Raw genomic sequence first — 22600 nt, 5'->3', positions numbered from 1 at the left:
TGGGCAGCCGACAGCTCCCTGCCTTACCATTACAAATTGTCAAATCTATCAATTTACCTCCATCTGCCCAGAACAAATTTGGGCATGTACTGCTCAACCCAGGATGGTTAGGAGGTACGCTTCATGGCCAGTTTGATTGTGGACAACTCTAAGGGCATTATCCATTTAATCCTTAAATCTAAATCAAAATCCTTCTAAAATTAACTTTAAAAAAAATTGTCCAATGAGCTTGAAGGGGTGTTACCAGAGCTTTTCTGGCTGTTACACTGTCTCACAATCCCCTCTTCTTCCTCAGCACTTGACTCTTCCTGATGTAGTTAATGCAGCACAAAAGGTTTAAGCACATAGTGGGAAGGGGAAGTGCACATTGTGATTCTGCAGTGTGGAGGGGCTCTGGCTCAGACCCCAGGAGCCCTTTATGTTTATTAGCATTCGGGTAATTGTTATATATGGGGGTGTTTTCTTCTCTGCAGAACAACAGCACCGAACTGTACATAGCACAGCGTGATTGTACCTAGGAAAAGAAGGGATTCCTTGCATCGTGGATCCGGTCCATGAAATCTGGCCACCACGTGGTCCGGGGTACTGGCCATGCACATCTGAATGATTGGTAACCTGTATTAGGGTACTGATAGTTGGAGCTGAAATATTCAGCTATGATCAGAGATATAATGTGAATTACTTTTCACTTGATAAGGATTAAGGTGCAGAAGAAGCTCAGGCTACAATCAGGGAGGATAAATGGAGAGTGGTACATGCTATTATAGGAGCTTTCTGGTTTGTTTACATCACGTGACACATACAGCGCTGTGTAGTACTCATCCTGCAGTACCGCATAGGGGGCGACATAGCTCGCACTGAGGGCGCGCTCCCTGGTAGTGCACATCCGCGTGCCCGCCGTCTCCTAGTAACAGTACACACAGAGGAGAGAGAGAGAGAGAGAGAGTGCGGTACCGGAGCGGCCCACAGTCAGGTGATATCGGGGGTGCATGTGCCATACAGGGCGAGGGAATCACTGGCATCATACAGAGGGGAGCTAGTGGCCTGTGTGTGGGATACATCATATGTGTAAATTACCTGTATGTATAGACAGCAATGAACTTCTATAGCTGCACACTGCTCAGACCCTGTTCACATCGTCCAATACACTGGTTTTGGGGCGCAGGTTAAAATTTGCATCAGCGCAGAATGTGTCCCAACCAGGGGCGTAACAAAACTGCAATGGGCCTTGGTGTGAACACAGTGATGTCACAGTACAGGGATAATACACAGTGATGTCACAGTACAGGGATAATACACACAGTGATGTCACAGTACAGGGATAATACACACAGTGATGTCACAGTACAGGATAATACACACAGTGATGTCACAGTACAGGGATAATACACACAGTGATGTCACAGTACAGGGGTAATACACAAAGTGATGCCACATTAAAGGGATTATACACACAGTGATGCCACATTACAGGGATTATACACACATTGATGTCACAGTACAGGGGTAATACACACAGTGATGTCACAGTACAGGGATAATACACAGAGTGATGTCACAGTACAGGGATAATACACAGAGTGATGTCACAGTACAGAGATAATACACACAGTGATGTCACAGTACAGAGATAATACACACAGTGATGTCACAGTACAGGGGTAATACACAAAGTGATGCCACATTACAGGGATTATACACACAGTGATGTCACAGTACAGGGATAATACACAGAGTGATGTCACAGTACAGAGATAATACACACAGTGATGTCACAGTACAGAGATAATACACACAGTGATGTCACAGTACAGGGATAATACACACAGTTATATCACAGTACAGGGATAATACACACAGTGATGTCACAGTACAGAGATAATACACACAGTGATGTCACAGCACAGGGATAATACACACAGTGATGTCACAGTACAGGGATAATACAGACAGTGATGTCACAGTACAGAGATAATACACACAGTGATGTCACAGCACAGGGATAATACACACAGTGATGTCACAGTACAGGGATAATACACACAGTGATGTCACAGTACAGAGATAATACACACAGTGATGTCACAGTACAGGGGTAATACACACAGTTATATCACAGTACAGGGATAATACACACAGTGATGTCACAGTACAGAGATGATACACACAGTGATGTCACAGTACAGGAATAATACACAGTGATGTCACAGTACAGGGATGATACACACAGTGATGTCACAGTACAGGGATGATACACACAGTGATGTCACAGTACAGGGATAACACACAGTGATGTCATAGTACAAAGATAATACACACAGTGATGTCACAGTACAGGGATAATACACATAGTGATGTCACAGTACAGGGATAATACACACAGTGATGTCATAGTACAAAGATAATACACACAGTGATGTCACAGTACAGGGATAATACACACAGTGATGTCACAGTACAGGGATAATACACACAGTGATGTCACAGTACAGGGATAATACACACAGTGATGTCACAGTACAGATATAATACACACAATGATGTCACAGTACAGGGATAATACACACAGTGATGTCACAGTACAGAGATAATACACAGTGATGTCACAGTACAGGGTTAATACTCACATTGGTCTGTCTATCAATCCACCTACCTATCTTCTACTGTTTATTCTCTATGTATCTCCTTATATTAATGCACCTTATTATTATTTGTATAATATCATTAGTGCAGTCTGATAGATGAATTGTGTGATCACCCTGTGACTATTCCTGCAGATCCTCCCCCTGCGTCCTGTATATGTCACTGTCACCTTGTGTCCTGGTATCTTCCATACACTGCGGTCAGGGCTGCGCGGATATAATTGTCTCCCTGCATGTACAATCATGTAAATGTTCTGCCTCTATCTCTCCGCTATCATTCATCATCTTGAAGGGTAAAACATGTTATTTTTCTGCACAGATGATGAGCAGTAACATCATAAATTCGCTAACACATTCCGCATATTCCGGAGCCTTCGGAAGGTTCCTTGCAGCCTCCTGGTAGAGCATTGGGCCACAGCCATGTCCCATTTTTGGCTGGGGGCGGGGTAAAGGGGAATGAAGAAAATGGGGGTCATTTACTAAGGGCCCAATTCACGTTTTCCCGACGTGTTACCCGAATATTTCCGATTTGCGGCGATTTTCCCTGAATTGCCCCGGGATTTTGGCGCACGCGATCGGATTGTGGAGCATCGGCGCCGGCATACACGCGACGGAAATGGGGGGGGGGCGTGGCCGAGCGAAAACCCGACGGATTCGGAAAAACCGCTGCATTTAAAAAACGAAATGTGTCGCTTGGGACGCGCTTACCTTCACTCAGCCCGAGCCGGTAAACTCCAGCGCGTTCAGATGCTTTTCAGCGCAGCAGCGCCACCTGGTGGACGGCGGAGGAACTACCTTGATGAATCCCGGCCGGACCCGAATCCAGCGCAGAGAACGCGCCGCTGGATCGCGAACGGACCAGGTAAGTAAATCTGCCCCAATGTGTAAATAACAGATGAAAGATGATTCGCAGAGCTGGGATGAATGGAAGACTTACTATTAGTCTTAGGCATGTGGCAGTAATGTCATTCAACTGAACGGATCTAGTAAAAATCCAGGTGTTTGCCACCCAAAAAAGCATAGACACATCGGCACCAGATGAACACTGGTTTGGATGACGTCTAGTCTTCCTGACACCCCAATACTCATACGACCTCTGGGGCCCAGGGAGCTGGAAAACCCATTTAAAAGGGCAGGAGTCTAAGTTTATTCTGTTTATATTTTTTGTAGAATGGGGAAAAAAGTTAAGAAGGAACTTGAGCCTCCACCAAAGGATGTGGTAAGTTTATCAAAGTCACCAATATTTATACAATGTACGTTTTCTTATTAACACTTTATAATTATAAGGAACTTGTCAGCAGAAATTGGCCACTACTAGAATGCTATCAAATGGGTTAACACCTTCCAGATCCATGTTTCGTTTATAGCCTAATATGGTGGCACCATCTGGAAATTCAACTATTCAAGTGAGATATAAATCTTTTTTTATGAACTCATGGAGAACTCATTGCTGAAGTCAAGCTCTCTCCGCCTCAGAACCACTAACCAGCTCATCTGAAGTCTGGTGAATGATGTCAATCACAGCAGAGGGGGCATTCTGAGACGGGTAGAGCTTGACTTCAGTGCTGAGCTCTCCAATTCCGGGCCTCTCGACCTCTGTCATGTTAGATCTGTGTTGTGGGTAAAGGAGCAGGAAGAAATGTTGAGGCAGAGCAGACAAAGATCAAGAGGAACGAAAAGTTGTCACGGTGAAGGCAAGACAATTGTAAATATTTTTCACTAATAAAAGAAGAAAAAGACTTTCCATCCAATTTACATCCTGCTGCAAATTTGATTTTCCGGATGAAATCTGAGCTGGAAGGGTGGTTTTCTGCTTCACAACATACTGGCAGTGGTTTATTGGGTAAAGTTTTGCTGATAGGTCCCCTAAAAGGGAACCAGTCAACAGAAATTAACCTAATAAATCACAAGTAACTTATAACGTAGATTAAAAGCTTCCACATGATGTTCCTTTTATGGCATCATCAAGAATATCAACTTTTAAATGATAGGCTGATAAGTTGTATAAAGTCATGGAGGTGGAGAGATCGGCACTGAAGTCAAGCTCTCCCCAACTGAATACAGTAGTAGTAATAGTATGCACGCAAGGACATCAATAGATGACTCTCCTTAAAGGAAACCTACCACTTGTAGTGGCAGGTTTCCGATGGAAATACCGGGCACCAGCTCAGGGTGAGCTGGTGCCGGAGCTTATTTTTGTTAGTGTTTTAAACCGCGGTATCGCGGTTTAAAACACTTTTTAAACTTTATAGCCGGCGCAGGCAGGTACGCGCTCGGCGCTTACCATGCGCGCGGCTCTCATTCACTTCCTATGTAGCCGCGTGCACGGTAAGCGCCGAGCCTGCCTGCGCCGGCTATAAAGTTTAAAAAGTGTTTTAAACCGCGATACCGCGGTTTAAAACACTAACTAAAATAAGCTCCGGCACCAGCTCACCCTGAGCTGGTGCCCAGTATTGCCATCGGAAACCTGCCACTACAAGTGGTAGGTTTCCTTTAAGGATGCAGTGTTGTCAATCTAAGCGGAGGGAGAGCTTGACTTTAGCAATGAACTGTAATGAACACTAAATTCCATGTATCTTCAAAATTAGATTTTCTGGATTATCCCGCCATGCTGCCTCTATGAAGCAGGAACAGATTATGTACCTTTTATTAAGATTTTTTCTGCTGACAAATTCCCCTCAATAATTAATAATTTCTCAATATAAAAATGCAGGAAAACCTGCTCACAAAAGCAACAAAATTGCTTGTATGTTTCCAGCCTTAAAGGGAACCTGTCCGGGTGATTTCTGTGCAGACCTATGTTTTATTTCTTCCATATGGAATGTACTAGCTAAAAAAAAACCTTGTGCATTAGATTTTAAAGAGAACTTATATTAGCCAATGGGGCGGTAACCTTTAAGCTGTTCATAGAGACACCCCCCCCAGAGAACATAACAGGTGACCGCCCCCTTGGCTAATATAAGATAATTCTTAAATAAACTTCTGGGAGCCATAACTTTGGGAACGGTGGCCGGATTTTTAAAGAACAAACACCAAATTAATCAGGGGGCAACGTCAATCACTTGAAGGGGGTCATGAAGAATTTTAAACTTTGTGATCGTTCCTTGTCATAGGCAGACCTGGTATTTATGGTCCCTAGGTAATTACCTGCCATTAGAGATGAGCGGACTTAATGTTCTGCGTGTGAGTTCTGCCGCCCGACCCGAACGTGCTGCCGGATTGGGAACTGAACAGCCAATCTGGCAAATAAACACCCCTAGCTACTAGCCATGGCTGGCCGAACCCGAACATACATCAAAGTCTGCTCATCTCCACTGTGTGTACGAGCAGCTCACAAGTCTTTCTCTTCTTATATCTGCAGTTTGATCCATTAGCAGTAGAAAGTAAAAAGGCCGAGACTGCCGTCCTTATGCTTCAGTCTCCCGAGGAGGAAATTCTGGCCAAGTCCTGTGATGCTTTATACAAATTTGCAAAGAAAGGTTTGTGATATACAATATAACGTCTAATGTCAGAGGTAATATAAAAGTATAATAAAGTGAAGTCTCATAAGTGCAGCAGAGCAGAGGTCTAAGATTTCCCTATGTTCTCCGCCATCTGTATAATGTCAGAACGACACGGAGCAATGTATTCTAATGCAGTCTGACACCGTAAGCCTCTTCATAGCACATTCATATAGTAGGAAAACACTTTCCGGCTCTGGTGTAACTCCATACAGCACAGAAATGTCACCCAAATATACCACATCACTGATACCGCACTGCTAGGGGGTAATGTCGCCCAATGGCTTTATGTAAATTTCCTGGCGGACACGATATTGTCTTTCATATAATCTTCATATCATAGGCTGCTTCTTCCAGTATACTATATATATATATATACTGGAAGAAATACATAACAATATGTTTATTTTTTTTTTAAATATTCATTACCAGTAGTGGATTATAATATAGGTGGTTTGGGCCAGTGGTCCCCAACCTTTTTTTGCCCAGGGAGCGGCTATAAACATAAATTTTCTCCATGGACCGGTGGGTGGGGATGCAGTCTGGTATCATAGTTTCTTAGCCAAAAATGTATTTTTGCATGCCCCACCATAACTCCCCGCATGCCTAGTTTAATGTGTTCCATTTCCTGAAGAAGCACCCCTTCAATTATATTGTTCCCTTTCCTGCAGCATTACCCCTCCCATGTCTCCTTTCCTGCAGCATGCCCCCTCCCATGTCTCCTTTCCTGCAGCATGCCCCCTCCCATGTCTCCTTTCCTGCAGAATGCCCCCTCCCATGTCTCCTTTCCTGCAGCATGCCCCCTCCCATGTCTCCTTTCCTGCAGCATGGCCCCTCCCATGTCTCCTTTCCTGCAGCATGCCCCCTCCCATGTCTCCTTTCCTGCAGCATGCCCCCTCCCATGTCTCCTTTCCTGCAGCATGCCCCCTCCCATGTCTCCTTTCCTGCAGCATGCCCCCTCCCATGTCTCCTTTCCTGCAGCATGCCCCCTCCCATGTCTTCTTTCCTGCAGCATGCCCCCTCCCATGTCTCCTTTCCTGCAGCATGCCCCCTCCCATGTCTCCTTTCCTGCAGCATGGCCCCTCCCATGTCTCCTTTCCTGCAGCATGCCCCCTCCCATGTCTCCTTTCCTGCAGCATGCCCCCTCCCATGTCTCCTTTCCTGCAGCATGCCCCCTCCCATGTCTCCTTTCCTGCAGCATGCCCCCTCCCATGTCTCCTTTCCTGCAGCATGCCCCCTCCCATGTCTCCTTTCCTGCAGAATGCCCCCTCCCATGTCTCCTTTCCTGCAGCATGCCCCCTCCCATGTCTCCTTTCCTGCAGCATGGCCCCTCCCATGTCTCCTTTCCTGCAGCATGCCCCCTCCCATGTCTCCTTTCCTGCAGCATGCCCCCTCCCATGTCTCCTTTCCTGCAGCATGCCCCCTCCCATGTCTCCTTTCCTGCAGCATGCCCCCTCCCATGTCTCCTTTCCTGCAGCATGCCCCCTCCCATGTCTCCTTTCCTGCAGAATGCCCCCTCCCATGTCTCCTTTCCTGCAGCATGCCCCCTCCCATGTCTCCTTTCCTGCAGCATGGCCCCTCCCATGTCTCCTTTCCTGCAGCATGCCCCCTCCCATGTCTCCTTTCCTGCAGCATGCCCCCTCCCATGTCTCCTTTCCTGCAGCATGCCCCCTCCCATGTCTCCTTTCCTGCAGCATGCCCCCTCCCATGTCTCCTTTCCTGCAGCATGCCCCCTCCCATGTCTTCTTTCCTGCAGCATGCCCCCTCCCATGTCTCCTTTCCTGCAGCATGCCCCCTCCCATGTCTCCTTTCCTGCAGCATGCCCCCTCCCATGTCTCCTTTCCTGCAGCATGCCCCCTCCCATGTCTTCTTTCCTGCAGCATGCCCCCTCCCATGTCTCCTTTCCAGCAGCATGCCCCCTTCCATGGCTCCTTTCCTGCAGCATGCCCCCTCCCATGTCTCCATTCCTGCAGCATGCCCCCTCCCATGTCTCCTTTCCTGCAGCATGCCCCCTCCCATGTCTCCTTTCCTGCTGCATGCCCCCTCCCATGTCTCCTTTCTTGCTGCATGCCCCCTCCCATGTCTCCTTTCCTGCAGCATGCCCCCTCCCATGTCTCCTTTCCTGCAGCATGCCCCCTCCCATGTCTCCTTTCCTGCTGCATGCCCCCTCCCATGTCTCCTTTCCTGCAGAATGCCCCCTCCCATGTCTCCTTTCCTGCAGCATGCCCCCTCCCATGTCTCCTTTCCTGCAGCATGCCCCCTCCCATGTCTCCTTTCCTGCAGAATGCCCCCTCCCATGTCTCCTTTCCTGCTGCATGCCCCCCATGTCTCCTTTCCTGTAGAATGCCCCATCCCATGTCTCCTTTCCTGCAGAATGCCCCCTCCCATGTCTCCTTTCCTGCAGAATGCCCCCTCCCATGTCTCCTTTCCTGCAGCATGCCCCCTCTCATGTCCCCTGTCCTGCTGCATGCCCCCTCCCATGTCCCCTGTCCTGCAGCATGCCCCCTCCCATGTCTCCTTTCCTGCAGCATGCCCCCTCCCATGTCTCCTTTTCTGTAGCATGCCCCCTCCCATGTCTCCTTTCCTGCAGCATGCCCCCTCCCATGTCTCCATTCCTGCAGCATGCCCCCTCCCATGTCTTCTTTACTGCAGCATGCCCCCTCCCATGGCTCCTTTCCTGCAGCATGCCCCCTCCCATGTCTTCTTTCCTGCTGCATGCCCCCTCCCATGTCTCCTTTCCTGCTGCATGCCCCCTCCCATGTCTCCATTCCTGCAGCATGGCCCCCTCCCATGTCTTCTTTCCTGCAGCATGGCCCCTCCCATGTCTCCTTTTTTGTAGCATGCCCCCTCCCATGTCTCCTTTCCATTATATGTCCATGGATACACTCCTCCTATACACCTGGAGCTTACCGGTAGTGTATAAAAAAAAAAGCAAGTAAGTCAGTATCGTAAGTTTAGAAACCTAAAATACAAGGTAGGTTCTTAATTGCCAATAGGTGTACCAGAAGCTAGCCAGATAAGTCGTGATACATAATGGCCATTTCTTGAGGCTCAAGGAGCCCCCTGTATAGACCTTCTCTACAAATAATAATATTAGCAGGTATACATAGTGATACAGTTCCTATGACATGTATATACAACCCTGATTACTAGGAGCCATATAAGACTTGCAGATCTCACAGGTAACTCACTTATTACCTATTATTGATGACTTATTCATTATTTATGTTTCTGAAGGAGATGAAAATAAAGTCACCCTTCTGGGACTAGGAGCGGTGGAGTCATTATCCAAACTCATCTCTCAGGAAGATAAGATAGTGCGCAGAAACGCCATCATGGTGTGCGGGATCATGGCGGCACACAGTAAGTCACGTCATTCCATGGAATATATAACATTCCAATTGTTATTCAGGATGGTGTGTAAAGGCAGCTTCAACACGTGTGAGTGTTTTACACCATTATGTTGTACAGCGTTTTTATGTTATATAGCAGTGATGGTGAACCTTTTAGACACCGGGTGCCCAAACTACAACCAAGTCTGACTCATTTATCACAAAGTGCCAACGCAGATTTATACTCCCTTCTCTGTCACAGCTTACATTGATATCAGAACCTTGAGGACACCAATAAAGCAGAAAATAGAAGAAATTTGGATGATCATTGTAGCTTCCCTCCAGGGTCCCATAAACAGGAAGAATTGTCAGGGCCGGAACAGGAGCTACAATGATAATCCAGATAGCTCTGTGCACAGCAAGTCCTGGGCTGTTTGGGATTGTAGGAAGATACCTCTCTGGTGATGGCCTGGGTGCCCACAGACAGGGCTACGAGTGCCACCTCTGGCACCCATGCCATAGGTTCGCCACCACTGTTATATAGTCATAGCACAAAGATTAGACTACACCGCCCTCCAAATTGTTTCATTCTGCAATATAAGAGGTGGAGAAAAAAATGGCCCTTATTTTTGAGCAGCATAGAATGGGGGAGAGAGATGCTGACCTTGAGGATATTTCGTTTTGTTAAAATTTATTACCGTAAATGTTTTCGATGTTTTTGTACGTAGCCCGGAGACTACTGACATTCCCCTCCTCCCAGCCGTCACCAGGTTACTTCCTGCACACAGCTTCTTTTTGATCTTGAAAACACATGCATCCCTGATCCCATCCTATTGGGCATGCACAAAAATAATCTACAACTATATAAATATACAGCGTGCAAAACTGCCCCTAACCAATCTCATTCAGCCCTTTACTATAAAGGCCCATTCCCCAGTAGGATGGTGCATGAGTGTTATAGTGTATATGAGTGTATAACTAGATCCTACAAGGGATTCTGTGTACCTGACAGCTGACTGTTTCCTTTGATCCTGTCCTTTGGCTTGTTGTTTGACTTTGTTTCTGTACCTCACCCTTGACCTCCTGATCTCTCAACTTGATCCTGACTTTTCTCTGACCATAAGGTTATGCCGCCTGCCCTGACCTTTGGCCTAAATGTTGGCTCCATCTCAGTCTCCTGATCTCCCAACTTGATCCTGTTATACCTCCAACCATGTGCTACCAGCCCAACCTTTGACTTGACTCTCAACTTTGTCTCTTTGGCTCATCCTTGACCTACTGAATGATCTCCCAACTTCATGCTAGCTTTCCTCTGACCATAAACCTGTGCTGCCTGCCTTGACCTATGACCTGACTCTCAACTCTTTCTTCGTGGCTCATTCTTGACCTCCTGATCTTCCGGTTTGATCCTGGGTTTCTTTCAACCAGAACATTTACTGCCTATCCAACCTACTTCTCAACCTTGCCTGAACTTTGACCTATGGCCTGACTTTCAAACTTACTTGACTGTTCTCTCTTCGGCCAATGGTGCTTCGCAAAAGAGTTTCTTGTACCCTGGCCGACTGTCACCTACAATGGGACTAGTGACCTCTATGTAACAAAGTCCAGATCCTTGTTTGGGGGTAAAAGGGTGAAAACCAGGGAGGCTGCTGGGATCACACCCTTAGGAGGACATGATTGCAATCAATGTCCATTTTGAAGGCCATATCTCCCCCAGTATTTTGTGCACTGGGTATGACACAACAATATCAACTTTACTAGACATTAACCACTGACCTATCACCACAGTGCAGTAGGGACAAGTGTCATTTTACTAAAGTGTGACTAAATGTTCACATCTGCCCTTCCCGTATGTGCATGTTATACATGGGGGGGGGGTTCTGCATAAGTGGACTGTTGTTATTGTATAAGTCTGGTAGAATTTCACATGATAAATCCCGGTCCTTCTATTTACCGTTTGTCTTTTGGATTTTCCCAGATGATGTCAGGAGATTGATGCAGAAGCTGGATATGATACCTCCGCTAATTGCTCGCCTCGCACCAGAAGGTAAAACTGCAAAATTGTACTGTTGACAAACCCAACCATCTGCTCCTCAGTTTTCAGCGTAACTAATAGCTGCTTATGGGGATTATAGAGAACTGGTTTTACTGTATACGTCTTAGATGCTTTGGCGATAAACCACTTAAAAACAGCCCCAGCGTAGGGGGGCATTCCCTACACAATGGATATGTACAGGTAAGTAACGTGTACACCCTCTGGATTATTAATATTAACATTACATGGTGTAAGCTGCTTACATTGGGGCACATTTACTTACCTGTCCACTAGAGTTCACCACAAATGTATTGTCCTACGATAATGCACAGTGGCGCGATTCACTAAGATCATGCGCCCGATATTCTGCATGGTTCGCTTCCCCGCTCAGGTCCAACAAAAGGGAGCAGCACGACCCTTAGTAAATGAGCCCCATCAGTCTTTATGTCAGTCTTCAAGTATCTCCCCTTCCCATTTTACAGTGTGAATGAAACCCTATTGTGACTCCAAGTGGTCACATATCTCATTGCTGATCATTGTGGGTGTATGTGTTAAAGGGGTTGGCCACTTATAGCAAACTTTAACAGTGAAAGTATAAGGCCCTAATAAGATCAACCATATTATACTTACACTGTTAAAGTTTGATGTTCACGACCGGGAGCCGCAGATCATGTGATCGTGGGCAGCAGGTTGTACAACTTCCTGTGACATATTGGGGCACATTTACTAAGGGTCAGCACGGCGCATTTTCGTCGGGTGTCCCGACTATTTCCGATTTGTGGCGCATTTAAGAGGGGTTCTTGGCGCGCGCGATTGGATTTTGCTGCAATCTTGCATGCGACACAAATCGGGGGGGCGTGGCCGACGGACAACCCGACTGATTCGATCTAAGTGCGGGATTTACAATTCAAATTGTGTCGCAAGACAATGCACTCACATACACCGGGAAGAAGAAGGTGAACTCCGGCGGACCTCAGCGGGAAAGCGACAGATGCAGGAAAATGGACGCACGATCTTGAAGAATCATGCCGGACTTCATCCTCATCGAAGAACGCACCTCGGGGATCGTGACAGGACCGGGGAAAGTAAATCTGCCCCATTGTGTCTTGCTGGCTTCCGGTGGATGGAGGGGGCTGTTCAGTCATTATGCAAGATACATATGCACGCCTGATGGGGAGGGTGTGCATACAGTAATGACTGCACGGCCTCCTCAATCACCCGAGAGCCAGAAGGACACAAGATGGGCGAACCTATTAGGGTCTTATACTTAAAGGAACACCCCAGTTGAAGGTAATTCATTGGATTATACCTTGTCAGGGCCTGAAGGTAGGAGCAGCACTCTAAGCTCTAGCAAGATTCTAGGAATACAATGACAACAAGTCCTGATCCTCCCTTCAGGCCCTGCAACATGTATTATTCAATAAATTAGCTTTCACTGGAGTGTTCCTTTAAAGTTTGCTATAAGTGGGCACCCCCTTTAAGTACTGTTTATGGTGGGACAAAAATGTAGTGATCAAAACAAGTTCAACTCTGGCAGAGGCTGATCCTCCACGATCCCCATTAGCAGCATCGAAGATGATACTTAAGGGGTTGTCCCATGTTCCTATGTTAAATGTTAAATAGTTAAATCTGATCGATTACGAATGAGCTTATCCAGATTGGAGTAAAGAGCTCACAGTTCAGCCTCCCTGACTGTATACTTATGGTATGTAGAGTATAAATGTAGGATATTCACAGTGCATTCCTAGATTTCTAGCAGAGATTTTTTCTATCTATAAATGGTCACATGTGGTTGTGCTGAGGCATCATGAGAATGTCAGGAAAGCAGTGAGAAAGAAAAAGCAAAGTGAGTCTTATACAGTCAGTTGCGGGTTAAGGTGTATTTCCATGCTACATATTAAACTATCTAGTAAAATGTAACTTAGACAGACATTCCTGAACCTTGGTGTTTAAAGTACCTTCTCAGTTATCAGCTTTAGCGGACAAGCAAGTCCAAACGTCCTGTGCCCTCTCAGTCACATGTTAGAGACGAAAGATCTAGAAGCAGAGCTACAGAGAGATTACTGGATAATAATGGAGACCCAATGCATCAAAATATTCAATGAAATGCAAAGACATTGACAGATTTTTCACTTGCAGAAGAAGTGGTGGTCCATGAATTTGCCACTCTTTGCCTTGCACACATGGCTAATGACTACACCTCGAAGGCAAGAATGTTTGAACTCAATGGACTGGAGCATCTCATCCGCTTGTTAAGCAGCCCTGATCCTGACGTGAAAAAAAATTCTGTAGAATGTATCTATCTGCTGGCACAGGTAAGTTTTACTATGACTGTGTTTTATTAAAAGGGAATGTGTCATCAGTTTTGACCATAGTAAACATCATACTGGGGCACATTTACCGTCCTGACGCGTTCCCTGAAAGTGCATTGTCCGACCGGAAGGCACTCTGCCGCGATTCACTAAAATCGTGCGCCCAATATCCTGCATGTGTCGCTTCCCCGCTCAGGTCCGCCGGAGTTCACCTTCTTCTTCCTGGTGCATGTAAGTGCATTGTCTAGTGACACAATTTGAAAGTTAAATCCCGCGCTCAGTCCGAATCAGTCGGATTGTCTGACGGCCGCCCCCTGATTTCTGTCACATGAAAGCCGGCGCTTCCGGGACACAATCCCCAGTTAAATACCTGTCACAGCGGCGCAAATCCGACAAAAGTGCGGCCGCGGACCCTTAGTAAATAAGCCCCACTGTGTTAGGTATTGTCCCTGGAGAGATGTGTAAACATACCTTTGTTGTGTAGTAAGTAGCAGCAGGACTGTGAAAAGTGAACTTTTAATCCAGGTTCGCAGCTCCTGCAGGTGCTCTGAGTGGGTCTCGACCTGTAGAGCTTTTTTGCTCTTTGCAATGAACTGTTGCACAGCCCCTCCCCTCTGCTCTGATACAGCTACAGCTACAGCCCCGATACAGCTACTACTCCTAGCAGAGGGGAGGGGCTATGGAGCAGCTCAGTGCAAAGAGCAGAAAGCTCTTCAGGATGAAAGACCCGCCCAGAGCCCTTGCAGGAGCTGCAGAGGTGGATTATAACTTCACTTTTTACACTCCTGTCCCTACTAACAATATATACAAAGGTATGGTTACACATCTCTCTGAGAATGTTGCCTAACACCGGCCCCTGATTTGTATGGTCAAAACTGCTGACATGTTCCCCTAAAGGTGTTATGGACAGAGAAGACACATTATACATCACTGAGTGGTGACATTGTGTAAGTAGGAAAGTATACAACGTATAGGGCAAGTAAATATCACCTATCTCCGAGGCCCTTCTAGCTTTACTCGGATGTGCACACTCTCCCTGCTTTATAAAGGGCATGTCATTGCATCCTTGGTATGGTTGCTGCAATCCTTATACACCCAGACCAACAGACTTCTGTTTTTATTACCCAACTACGAACCTGTTACGTATATCTTGACTTCTGCCTGATTATAGAAATCACTTTCTGCCCTAACCTCTGCCTGGATTACCATTACATACAAATTCTGCCTGCCCTGACCTCGGCTTGTCCGCTGATCAACTTCACTCTCTGTTTCTCTCATACTCCAAGAGGAGCCTGGTGGTTACCTAAAAGGGTCGTTCTAGTGGAATAACTTTAGAATTACCGTATTAATGTTATATAGGGGGCTCACCTTGTTATAATTTGGATAGAGTGGTCCCCATTTTTTGTAAGACTCAATAGCTTCTCTCACCACTGTGGGGTCCATTGGGTCTAGTGTATTCATGGGATATTAAACCATCTAGAACATTTTTGCACTACTTTATGTTTTACTTTGTACTGGAACTCTCTCTTACACTATCACGACCCACGCAGGACTTCCAGAGTCGCAGCGCCGTATGTGAGCAGAACGCTATCCCGCCACTGCTGGAGCTACTGAAGTCAGACTACCCGGTTATCCAGCAGCTGTCTCTGAAGGCTCTGGGCAGTGTCAGCTGTGAAGCAGAATGTAGACAAGCTCTAAAGGAACACCAAGCATTGGACCACTTATTAAAGATCTTGGAAGCAAAGGTATATCCCCCTCCCATTTCATATTGAAAACCCGTGTAAGGAAAGGATTTATTGCATAGACTATATCAGTATTGGTGAACCTTATAGAGACCGGGTGCCCAAACTACAACCAAGACCCACTTATTTATCGCAAAGTGCCAACACAGAAATTTTATTTGTGATTTATACTCCCTGCTCAGTCACAACACCTCCCCACTCCTCCAGTAGTCCCAGGTAGCACTGTCACTTTAAAATAGCCCTATGCACAGCAAGTCCTGGGCTGTCTGGGACTGCAGGAAGATACCTGGAGTCCTCTCTGGTGATGGCCTGAGTGCCCACAGAAAGGGCTCTGAGTGTAGGGGGAGGGCCAGCTACATGAGTATCAAGTACCTGCTTTGTTGGCTCTTAATGTAGCACCCATAAATTTCAATGCTGCTCCTAATATATCTTTATAATCCAATTGTGTATGTATTAAAAAGTTGCACATTTTTGTTGAAAATTTTTGTAAAAATTTTTCACAAATAAACTCCAGTCCCAAGCAGTCCCAAGCAGACGTAGACAAAAGAATGGCACTGATAGCTCAAGAATTTATTAAAAAAATTTGCACAAACCCAACAAACTCAGCTGCCATATATTTAAACCCTGTGAGATAAAGTAAAGGACATCTCCCACCAGGATGAAGGATTGTAAACAAAGCACACTGAAGTACTGGTGTGCACACCCTCTGGCAGGATACGCTCTTTCTTTAGCTTCTTATGCCCTGGTATTTAAAAAAAAAGGCTTATAAAATTATGCATTAAGTGTTAATGGAGCCTGGTGCCCCTCTAGCACATTTGCATACTTTAAAAGCCTTTTTTTTCTTAAAAGCAAGGGCATAGGAAGCTTAAAGAATAGTGGATCCTGCAGAGGGGAAACACACCAGTATGTCAGTGTGCTTGGTTTACAATCCTTTATTCTAGTGGTAGATGTCTAAAGCCCAAAAGAGAAAAAAACGCAGCTAAAGATAAATGACCCCCAATAGGAACCTGTCACCAGGTTTTACCCCATTAAACTACTAGTTTATAAATTCCGTCTTTTGTATGAAATCTCACGTTTCCCTTTAAAAAGTTTTCCCCAAAGTCAGGCAAATATGACTGTTCTCTTCCCATTTTCACATGAGATGAGTAAAGTTTAGTGACTGCAGGGGGATTGTCACTTCATAAGCCCCTATCTTCTGTTCTATAGCACCTAGAAACATGCCACTAGTGTCATATTAAAGTTAAGAAACCTTCGGTGAATTTTAGAACTGCAGATACAGGCAGTAAAATAATTAAAGGGGTTGTCCCAGAATCAACACCGATAACCCAACCACAAGTTAGGTGAAAAGTTTTTGGTCTTTGAGGGCGGGGGGGCTGGGGGGGCTTGTGCTGGGATATCTACAATCACAAGAGCGAGGGTTGTGTGACCCTAATTTGTAAATTCTGCCAACACAGTTTCAAGTCTTTGGTGATGAACTAATGACCGTCTCCAACACTTGAGAAACATGCTTGTTCGCAGCTCAAATTGTGGTCACACTGGGCCCCTGCAGCAGGCCCCCTAGTGTTCCATGCATTTCACTTATCCTGTGGATAAAATGATGAGTATTAATTATAGATGTCTTGGCTGCATAACATATCCTGGCATACTAGTCAACCAGTTAGGAAGGTAGCACACAATAGGGCAGATTTACTTACCCAGTTCCGTTGCGATCCCGCGGTGCGTTATCCTACGAGGATACGGGTCCGTCGCGATTCACTAAGATCGTGCGTCCGAGTTCCTGCATGTGTCGCTGCTGCGCCGAGGTCCGCCGGAGTTCACCTTCTTCTTCCTGGTGCATGTGAGTGCTTGATCTTGCGACATAAATCCTTCGAATCCGCCGGGTTGTCCGATGGCCAGGCCCCCCGATTTCTGTCGCGTGCAAGCCGGCACCGATGCGCCACAATCCGATCACGGGCGTCAAAATCCCGGGACAATTCGGCACAAAACAGAAATATTCGGGAAACCCGACGAATGTGCGGCGTTCGGACCTATAGTAAATGAGCCCCAATACATGTAGAGACCCACTCCATTGTGGGACTAGACCAAGGACTTCACCAAGTGTCTTGTCTGTGTGAATAACTAGTGAGTGCGCTAAGTTTCACAGATCGGAGACATCCGTAGATGGTAATGGGATCTAGTTAGGCCTTGATATCTGCAAGGTTGTGTAAATGAAGTCTTGTGGTAGATGTTGGACATTTGACCCATGCAAGTAACTTTGTGCACATGCTGTGAGCCACTTATGGAGCCCATGAAGGTCCCGTACACCATACAATTTACAGTGTATCTGGGGGGGGGCCTACTTATGCGGAAGTAAAGTTCTCTGACTACATCTGAGCTCAACCTCTGTTATAGGAGCTTAATGACTTACACGTGGAGGCGCTTTTGATCATCGCGAACTGCCTCGAGGATGTAGACACTGTCCAACTTCTCCAGCAGTCAGGGGGACTTAAGAAGATCTTGACCTTTGCTGAGACATCTCCCCTGCCTGACGTACAGAGAAATGCCGCCAAGGCCATCGCCAAGTCAGCGCACAATGGTATGTGACATTCAATGTGAAATTACATCCAGAGCCATCGAGAATAATGGATGCGGATGGTCTCAGCTCACAATGGCTTCTTATAATAGGCCACTTTAATGTCAGTGTTTTGACAGCCTGTCTTTCTAGTATTTTACACAGTACTAAAGAAAATCAGTTTGCTTTGTTAAGAAATATTGATACAGGTGGTCCCCGGCTTAAGGACACCGGACTTACAGACGACCCCTAGTTACATAAAGACCTCTCTGCCCCCTGTGATCTCTGGATGTTACTATAGTCCAGGGCTGCAATGATCAGCTGTAAGGTGTCTGTAATGAAGCTTTATTGACAATCCTTGTTCCCATTACAGCAAAAAACTTTGAAAATCCAATTGTCACTGGGACAAAAAAAGTTTTTGTCTGGATCTACCATTATAAAATATACAGTTCCGACTTACATACAAATTCAGGTTAAGAACAAACCTATGGAACCTGTCTTGTACGTAACCCGGGGATTGCCTGTACATATATGTATAGAGATTTCGAGATACTATAGATATACACTCACCGGCCACTTTATTAGGTACACCTGTCCAACTGCTCGTTAACACTTAATTTCTAATCAGCCAATCACATGGCGGCAACTCAGTGCATTTAGGCATGTAGACATGGTCAAGACAATCTCCTGCAGTTCAAACCGAGCATCAGTATGGGGAAGAAAGGTGATTTGAGTGCCTTTAAACGTGGCATGGTTGTTGGTGCCAGAAGGGCTAATCTGAGTATTTCAGAAACTGCTGATCTACTGGGATTTTCACGCACAACCATCTCTAGGGTTTACAGAGAATGGTCCGAAAAAGAAAAAACATCCAGTGAGCGGCAGTTCTGTGGGCGGAAATGCCTTGTTGATGCCAGAGGTCAGAGGAGAATGGGCAGACTGGTTCGAGCTGATAGAAAGGCAACAGTGACTCAAATCGCCACCCGTTACAACCAAGGTAGGCAGAAGAGCATCTCTGAACGCACAGTACGTCGAACTTTGAGGCAGATGGGCTACAGCAGCAGAAGACCACACCGGGTGCCACTCCTTTCAGCTAAGAACAGGAAACTGAGGCTACAATTTGCACAAGCTCATCGAAATTGGACAGTAGAAGATTGGAAAAACGTTGCCTGGTCTGATGAGTCTCGATTTCTGCTGCGACATTCGGATGGTAGGGTCAGAATTTGGCGTCAACAACATGAAAGCATGGATCCATCCTGCCTTGTAGCAACGGTTCAGGCTGGTGGTGGTGGTGTCATGGTGTGGGGAATATTTTCTTGGCACTCTTTGGGCCCCTTGGTACAACGCCACAGCCTACCTGAGTATTGTTGCTGACCATGTCCACCCCTTTATGAGCACAATGTACCCTGTAACATCTGATGGCTACTTTCAGCAGGATAATGCGCCATGTCATAAAGCTGGAATAATCTCAGACTGGTTTCTTGAACATGACAATGAGGTCACTGGACACAAATGGCCTCCACAGTCACCAGATCTCAATCCAATAGAGCATCTTTGGGATGTGGTGGAACGGGAGATTCGCATCATGGATGTGCAGCCGACAAATCTGCGGCAACTGTGTGATGCCATCATGTCAATATGGATCAAAATCTCTGAGGAGCTTCCAGCACCTTGTTGAATCTATGCCACGAAGAATTGAGGCAGTTCTGAAGGCAAAAGGGGGTCCAACCCGTTACTAGCATGGTGTACCTAATAAAGTGGCCGGTGAGTGTATACATATGTATAATGTGATAGAGATACTATAGAAATATACTGTATATGCAGAGAGAATATATTCATGTAAGCACAGTGCTGTACATTATTGAGACAGGAGTCCTTTGTGTGTATTCTTGATTCTTCGGGTTTTTACAAATGGTATAAATACAACTTATCGTCCTTATTTTCAGCTTTAGGTGATATGTTTTTACTTTTCTGTGACTCTATCATTCTTAATTATACCGTTGCCTGTTAATGAGCACTCCCCCATCAAGTTGTGCTGCTCAGGGGTCTGTATGGGGTCCTGGTGAGCCCGGCGTGATATCAGAACTTCCCCAGCACGATTATCCCACTAATTGGATGATACTATTGATCTGCTGGCAAATGTCATTTCCTTAAATGGAATCCTATCTACTCCTTATATCCCCTTATGGAGCCATAGAATATTACAGTGTGTGTGTTACATGTAACGTTGCTAGGAATCGGGAGATGTCGGAAAGACTTCTTTGTTTTATTTATTGCTTATTTACATGTATATAATATTTCTAAAAATGTTTCTTCTGTTACTACATCTGCAAGGCTTATTCACACAGCAGTCAGTGCAGACATTTACGCCTAATATGCCACATTTATCAAGTAAGTCTAAGGCCTATTATCACTGGACTGAACTAACATACTGGGAAGGGGGGATATATCATAGGCTGGCGCACCTTGAACCCCACCCCCAGTCACCCACTGGATTCAACATCCTGGCCAGGTCTGGCTCCAGCACTGGATATACCTGGGCAAGTGCTGGGGCCCAGAGCTTCTGGGGGGGCCCACATAAGGCTGTAGATAAGGCCCAAATAAGGAATACATGAGGGTGAGTGGGGGCTGTATCTAGTGAATCCATAAGGTGTGAGGGGCACTTATGTAAAATAACCATGAGGGGGCTGTTTGGGATGATAACTAGGGAACAGGAGACTGTTTTAGTTTCTGAATTCTTAATGCCGCCACATCAGTTTACTGCAAAGAGGCTCACTGAAGCTCTGTCGCCCAGGGGCCTACTGACACCTGGAGCTGACCCTGATCCTGGCACTTCTATAATGGTGTAAAATTATAATAACAATTCCTTTATTTATATAATGCACACAGTTTACGCAGTGCTGCACAGAGTTTGCCAAATCAGTCCTTGTCCCCATGGGGTTCACAATCTAATCAACCTATGTTTTGGAGTGTGGGAGGAAACCGGTGGAAACCCATGCAAACATGGAGAGAACATACAAACTCTTTGCAGATGTTGACCCTGGGACTTGAACCCATGTCCCCAGCACTGCAAGGCTGTAGTTCTAACCACTAAGCCACCATGCTGCCCCAAATTGAGCAGTTTCTGTCGCACAAGCCCTAATAAACCCTCCAGTAAGTTTAGTCCAGTGAAACTAGGTTCAGTCCGGGAAATCCCTCCGGGACTCTTGTGGGTAACCGGCCTTAGCCAACTAGGATAAATCAGTCATTAGCTATCCTACAACCCCCAGACCCTTCACAGATCAAATACTCCAAGCAGAGCCTTGAGCACCGGAAACTATGAAGCAGATGGCTCCCTTAAAAGGGTAGTGGCCATAAAGGGGAACTGCAGATCATTTCCTGGTCTAAGTCATCTGTGGTTCACCAGATGCTTTACCAAAGACAGAGCTGAAATACAACCTATATTATCTCTGGTTTTTGTGTGTCGGATCAACAGATGAGGATAGATCATCAGTATTAAAGGGGTTGTCTGAAGGTTGAAAAACTTGGCGGCTTTCTTCCAAAAACAGCACCACCACAGACTATGATTTGTGCAGGTAATGCAGGTCATCTGCACAGGGTTCGAAGTTGTAATACCCATTGTCAGGTGCGGCGCTGTTTTTGGAATAAAGCAGTCATCTTTTTAAAGCTCCAGACAACCCCTTTACACACATCCTGATTTGGGTTACTATATCTTTAATATTGATGCCTTATGATAGTTCATCAATATCAGATCCATACAGGTATAACTCCTACCACCTCCACCAATCAGCAGGATAGAACACACACCCAAAGAAAAGTGAATTTTTTTAACAAAATTTTTTGGGGAAATTGCACTTTATAGAAAACCTAACATCAAAATCAAGTGTGATAAAGCAGGAACACTTACTTCTAAACTAAAATCAAGTTTTAAAATTATACTAATGAGCCTGAAGGGCTACTGGGCCCTGAAGGGCTGAAGATTCACAGACTGTTACACTGTCCAGGAGCACATCCCCCCCTACCAATGTGTGTTGAAACTTCCTGCTGTGATGAGATTACATCAGGCAGAGGGAGGAGGGAAGTGCCAAGAGAGTAGGGGGGAGTGTGAGACAGTGCAGCATGGATGGGCTCTGGTGACACCCGCCAGAGCCCTTTGTGCTCATTAGCATAATTTTAAAAGTGGATTTTAAAGGACGGATAACACATGTAAGAATATTACCACAGTCACGGTGCCTGGATCTATGAGTAATGTCCCTGGTTTATCATGATGGATTTAAAGGGACATGATGTCAAATCCTATACTAGTACAATACAATACTGTACAATACTAGTTTAGAGGTTCTGGACGTGAGAAGCTTCACATATTGAATGAGATGGATGATCTATGCTGCGATAGTTACTGTACATAAATTAACAGATGTACCAATCTGGAGCACAAGCCTCCGACAATCCAGCGTTACAGTGTGTGTTGTAATTAAAACTCTGCTCC

The 22600-nt window shown here is 45.8% G+C and overlaps 1 protein-coding gene across 2 annotated transcripts in view; it reads left to right on the top strand.

Moving 5' to 3' along the window:
- Window positions 1–940: 940 nt before the first annotated feature.
- ARMC3 (armadillo repeat containing 3) overlaps window positions 941–22600 on the top strand; it is a 54560-nt gene continuing 32900 nt past the window's right edge. Inside the window, exons 1-8 of one of the 2 annotated variants that reach the window (XM_072154173.1) lie at window positions 941–973; window positions 3813–3861; window positions 6004–6121; window positions 9380–9505; window positions 11453–11521; window positions 13649–13824; window positions 15372–15566; window positions 17955–18138. In XM_072154173.1, coding sequence (XP_072010274.1) covers window positions 3814–3861; window positions 6004–6121; window positions 9380–9505; window positions 11453–11521; window positions 13649–13824; window positions 15372–15566; window positions 17955–18138 — 916 coding nt within the window. In that variant the 5' untranslated portion in view covers window positions 941–973; window position 3813. Of the gene's footprint in view, window positions 974–2808; window positions 2936–3812; window positions 3862–6003; window positions 6122–9379; window positions 9506–11452; window positions 11522–13648; window positions 13825–15371; window positions 15567–17954; window positions 18139–22600 lie in introns of those variants that run through there. The other variant, XM_072154172.1, reaches the window with a different exon arrangement.

Source organism: Engystomops pustulosus, chromosome 5 (genome assembly GCF_040894005.1).
Source record: "Engystomops pustulosus chromosome 5, aEngPut4.maternal, whole genome shotgun sequence".
In the NCBI taxonomy this organism is placed as follows: domain Eukaryota; kingdom Metazoa; phylum Chordata; class Amphibia; order Anura; family Leptodactylidae; genus Engystomops; species Engystomops pustulosus.
Note: the sequence above shows the minus strand (reverse complement) of the source record. Positions and strands in the feature narration are given on the sequence as shown.